The 4,699-nt window shown below is 36.6% G+C and overlaps 1 protein-coding gene across 1 annotated transcript; it reads left to right on the top strand.

Annotated features, from left to right (window-relative positions):
• The first annotated feature begins 1,029 nt into the window (after window positions 1–1,029).
• On the top strand, window positions 1,030–2,653 carry LOC116204318 (NAC transcription factor 56-like). Its single transcript, XM_031536406.1, has 3 exons — window positions 1,030–1,222; window positions 1,542–1,834; window positions 2,119–2,653. Exons 1-3 carry the CDS (start codon window positions 1,030–1,032, stop codon window positions 2,410–2,412), a joined length of 780 nt encoding a protein of 259 aa, XP_031392266.1. The 3' UTR covers window positions 2,413–2,653.
• The last annotated feature ends 2,046 nt before the right edge of the window (window positions 2,654–4,699 follow it).

Here is a 4,699-nt window from a genome sequence, read left to right as displayed (position 1 = left end):
CACTCTCTTGGATCACCCAAACATTAAATTCGTCACCCACACCGGGTGGTTCACAAAATCAGCTGAAACAGCACCTACAGAGCTCTAATAGGAATTATGACCGTTCAGAACTTAGCCCCACGTGTTGTGAAGCTGCTGTCAAAATTTCGTCCCAATCGAGGGTTGATCTAGCTCTGGTCGCACAGAAAAACAGCTCTCTGTTCTCTGTATTCTACTGCTTCTCTGTACTGTTCTGCTGTCTCAATTCTGCCGCCTCTTACCCTGCTAATTTAGCTGAAAATTAACCCTAACAAAAGTGGGTCCTTGGACCTATTAAAGCCCGATAAAAGCCCAATACAATTAGAGCTCAACTTCCTCCAAATTGGAGGGATACCCAACAATTGTATCTTTTTATTAGTTTTCAACATCTCATCGATCTAATTAAATTGTTTACAATCTCCTTAAACACCGCTAAAAGGTGAATAACATATATAAGTAGTTTACAAACTCTCTTTCAACGTAGTTAGTATGTATATATAATTTTATATTTTATATTTTAATAGAAGACGAGCTATAACATGCAATAAACATGAATTATCACTAGCCAGTGAAAGTAATAAAAGGCGGACGACCAAAACTATAAACTCTTCCAATTGCTTTGTTTTTTTTTTTTTTTTCCTTTTGTTGGGTGTGATTCCCATTTCTTAATTATGCAATGTTAGACCAGAGGATGTAAGCAGCATGGTCTGACGTCAAATCTGCTAAATATAATCGACAAAAATTTAAAAGAAAACGAAAGGAAATAGAGAAAGAAATTCCAGGCGACAAATCCACGCACAAGAGAACAAAATGAGATGCATATATATCAGCGGACAGCCCCGCCCATGCAGACAATTTAAATCATTAATATTAACTGATTTAATTTAAACTGATTGAATTAAATTTTTAGGGGGTGATCTCTCCAAGGAAATAAATCATTAATTTAAACTGATTAAGGTTTAATTGATTTGCTTATAAAATTTGGCAAAAATATCTGCTCAGTGTCAGACAATGGAGCCATCAATATGGGAAGTTGATACGCTTAGCGCTCCTTTGGCGCTCCCAGGTTTCAGGTTCCAGCCGACGGATCAGGAGCTCATCGTTCATTACCTTCGGGAGAAAGTTTCTGCCTCCTGCTCGAGTTCTGCTCTCTGTGTTATTGCTGATGTTGATATCTATAAGCACGATCCTTGGGAACTTCCCGGTACGTATTGTTGGTCATCAATTACCGGCTGTAACCTCTAGCTAACACATTCGATGGCAGACTAGAGTTAGAGTTTCATATGCGGAGGTCGAAGAGCAATAGTGCGGTCTATATATGCACACACTTTGTATGTGTAAGGTTGTTCAGATTTTCAGAAAATGGTATCTGAAAATGCAAAATTTTGTTTTAATAAACTCTTGATTAACTTAAATAATTATATATATATATATATCATAATTCTAATATAAACTAATTTTTTAGAGAAAAATGAAAACCCAGGTTGATTTACTCTTTCCTGTGTGTTGAAAATGAAGTCCAGGCAAGGCAGTGTTTGGGGAGGATGAGTGGTTCTTCTTCAGCCCCCGGAACCGAAAGTACCCAAATGGAGCACGGCCAAACAGGGCTGCAGCATCAGGCTACTGGAAAGCTACTGGAATAGATAAACCAATACTCAATTCTAACGGGTCCCAGTGCCTTGGAGTGAAAAAAGCGCTCGTGTTTTACCGTGGCCGGCCTCCAAAGGGATCGAAAACGGATTGGATGATGCACGAGTACCGGCTCATTGACGATCATCATCTCCAATATTCCCGCAGGCTTCGGGGATCTATGCTCGTAAGTAGTCACATATACTAGCAAACTGTAATACTTACTAGATGAATAATAACTCTTAAAAACTTAAAATTTACAGAACAATAATATAGACAGGTCCGTTTTTAAGTTTACTCAAATATAGCGATGACCTGAAATTTCTTTTTCTTGATGAGGCCGCGAGTTGTTTTCGATCTGCAGGCTGAAACTGATCCTTATTTGGGTGTCCAACCCCGCACTGGCCATGCGATGAACTAAAGAATTTTCTTGGCAATATTTATCTGATCATATAATCTTTGAAATTCTAGTTGGACGATTGGGTCTTATGTCGAGTCCGTCGAAAGGCCAGCAACAGCAGAAACGGTATCAATTCATCGTCGGTTCACCAGTTCACTTCTAATGGGTCCATACAAGGTCAAGATCAAATCTCAATCACAGAGAACTTTTCTTCTTCCATAATCTCCAACGATCAGCTACAATTTGGGCAATCTCCGGAGCTCTCCACTTCACAAATAAACTCGACTTTTGACGCAGCTCTCGAGTCCATCTGGAACATACTCTCCATCGGAGCTCTTGATGAGCTGGTCCCAGTGTCACCCTAGAGGAAGCTTTGTTTTGCCACAGGGAATTTCAGCACAACAAATAACAACGAGGCTTTTCCATGAAGGGTCATGATCATCCTCTGCTTCGACCTCAACAACATAGATCGTGCCCAACTGTTGTACGTAATATTATATATTCAAGATCGTGTATATATGTGTATATGGCGTGTCATAAATAAGTGCATCATTCTCTGTGTGATGAATAATGAAAGCCGACTGTGATTGTTTATGAAATAGTGAATCTTTTAACCTGTGATGAAACTATTGAGACTAGAAGAGAAAAAGAAAATCGATGGTGATGAAGTTTGGACTCGTCTGTTATGTGTTTGGGCTCATAATTTCTTGGAGGCACAAACTGCTTCATTTTTTTTTTTCCGTCCTTTTGCTCGATCGCAACCATTTCACGTTTATTGATGTCTGGCGGATAGTTATATCTGAGCTTTCAAGCCGGATTTACGCCCTGAGACAGACTTACATATCTAACTAGATTTATTGACGTTAAAATATCTTTAGTGATTCCACTAATCATGGCTTGTTCACGTAGTTCGACACATTTTTTCTCTAAGTTATAATATCTCAAGCTTGATTATCGTGAATGGAGAAAATTTACGATTAAGAGAGTTTTATTACTCACTGGACCGATCATGTTCGAATTAAATTAGTAGGAGCCATTGAAGTTCCGGAATATCCGGTGGTGCATAGCCCAATATATATATATGTATATGTATATATGTATATCTTTAGTGATTCCGAAGAAAAATATTAGCCTAGCTTAGCTGTAATGACAAATTCCAAGACCAAGGTACATTATAATGTTCAAAATATTGAAAAGGAATGGATGATAAAAGTATTAAGTAAATTTTTAGCAGAATAACAGCTTCCCTCTGAGAAATTATTATGGAGTTTTCACACTAGTAAAATACTACTAGCAGATAGTACATTGTTTTTTCTGTTGAAACTATGATCATCTCCAACTTATTAACAGATACTAATCTCATTTAAGCGTCACTCCGGTTTTGATCACGAGGTGCACTCAATGGATCTCAAATTCTTGCATTGTAGACACACCATTGAAATACACTGGTTCACTGGCTAATACGTTGAACCAAGAAGTCATAGCCATTTAAATGATTCAATAATTTTAACAATGTAATGTACTTTTTTTAGACCACGATGGAGATATACGGGTCTAATCAGGCCTAGGAGAAGAATAAAGAGTGGGACTACTGAAATTTAAACTGGTACCTCTTTTTTTTTCGATAACAAAACCAGTATCTCTTTATTCCAAATTTAAGGCGAGTCTCACTAAACCTAGTCTGCTTTCTTATCTTAAATAGGTTAGTAGAAGTTAGCTCTTGCAAGAAGAGCCTTCTATTCGTACGACGAGAATCTTTCACAATAAGTTCTTGAGCGTTTCAACTTGTGACAAGCTTACCTTACATGCCTTTTTCATTAAAAATTTCTATTTTGATTCTTGAAATGCTACATCATTTTTTTTTCCATTCCTGCAATCTAATTGGCTTTCCTTCTTCCTCTTTCTCTCCTAAATAAATTATTTTTCAATTACCAAAAGCCCAAAATTTTGTCTTGTGATATGGGATATCAAACCATCCTGGTCATTAGCCTCTAAGAATCATATTAAGAGTCAAGATAAAAATGGAGTAATTTCAAATTATAGTTTCTGTTGAATTTTAAAAACTTATATAAAAGTCATTATATATAGTTCTTTTTTTCTCAATTGGGTGCAATTTTGTAAAATTTCATTAAAAAAATTGATTAGCCACCATAATTGAAAATCAAGCCTCTCCTCACCATAAATAAATAAATAAAGACGTCTCTAACATGATCTTCTTGCGGAAGCCGAAGTTCTTGGGAAAAATTCTTTGAAATTTATTTATTTATTTTTTTGCAGTAGCCTAATTTTAGTTACTCGATATTTACAAATGTCTAGCATTTTTTCTATGATATTGATTTTTCCTCTATATGATTTCGCAAATGCCTCCGTATAGAATGACCTTGCTCTCGATTAGATTTCTTAATTTATATCCTAATTAATAAATATTAACTAAAAATTAAAAAAAAATGAACTGTCTGTACAACACGCGAGTTACGTAATTAATAATCTTGCAATCAATATATAATATATAATGGCAGGAACACTTTGCCAGGTTCCGCCATGTGGCACTCAAGCCTTCTCCTATGCTTGCCACGTGGCATTCGAGACTCTTATATCCTTGACACATTGTTCCACCAGGTTCTGTCATGTGTCAGCCTCCACCATGTGTCA

Source organism: Punica granatum, chromosome 4, assembly GCF_007655135.1.
Source record: "Punica granatum isolate Tunisia-2019 chromosome 4, ASM765513v2, whole genome shotgun sequence".
Lineage (NCBI taxonomy): Eukaryota > Viridiplantae > Streptophyta > Magnoliopsida > Myrtales > Lythraceae > Punica > Punica granatum.
The sequence above is the reverse complement of the archived record's forward strand: the minus strand, read 5'-3'. Positions and strand labels throughout refer to the sequence as shown.

Bases quoted from the DNA above. Each gene is read 5' to 3' on its own strand.
- LOC116204318 (XM_031536406.1), top strand. From the start codon at position 1,030: ATGGAGCCATCAATATGGGAAGTTGATACGCTTAGCGCTCCTTTGGCG. The intron at 1,223-1,541 runs GTACGTATTGTT...AATGAAGTCCAG, and splicing joins CGATCCTTGGGAACTTCCCG to GCAAGGCAGTGTTTGGGGAG. The intron at 1,835-2,118 runs GTAAGTAGTCAC...TTGAAATTCTAG, and splicing joins GGCTTCGGGGATCTATGCTC to TTGGACGATTGGGTCTTATG.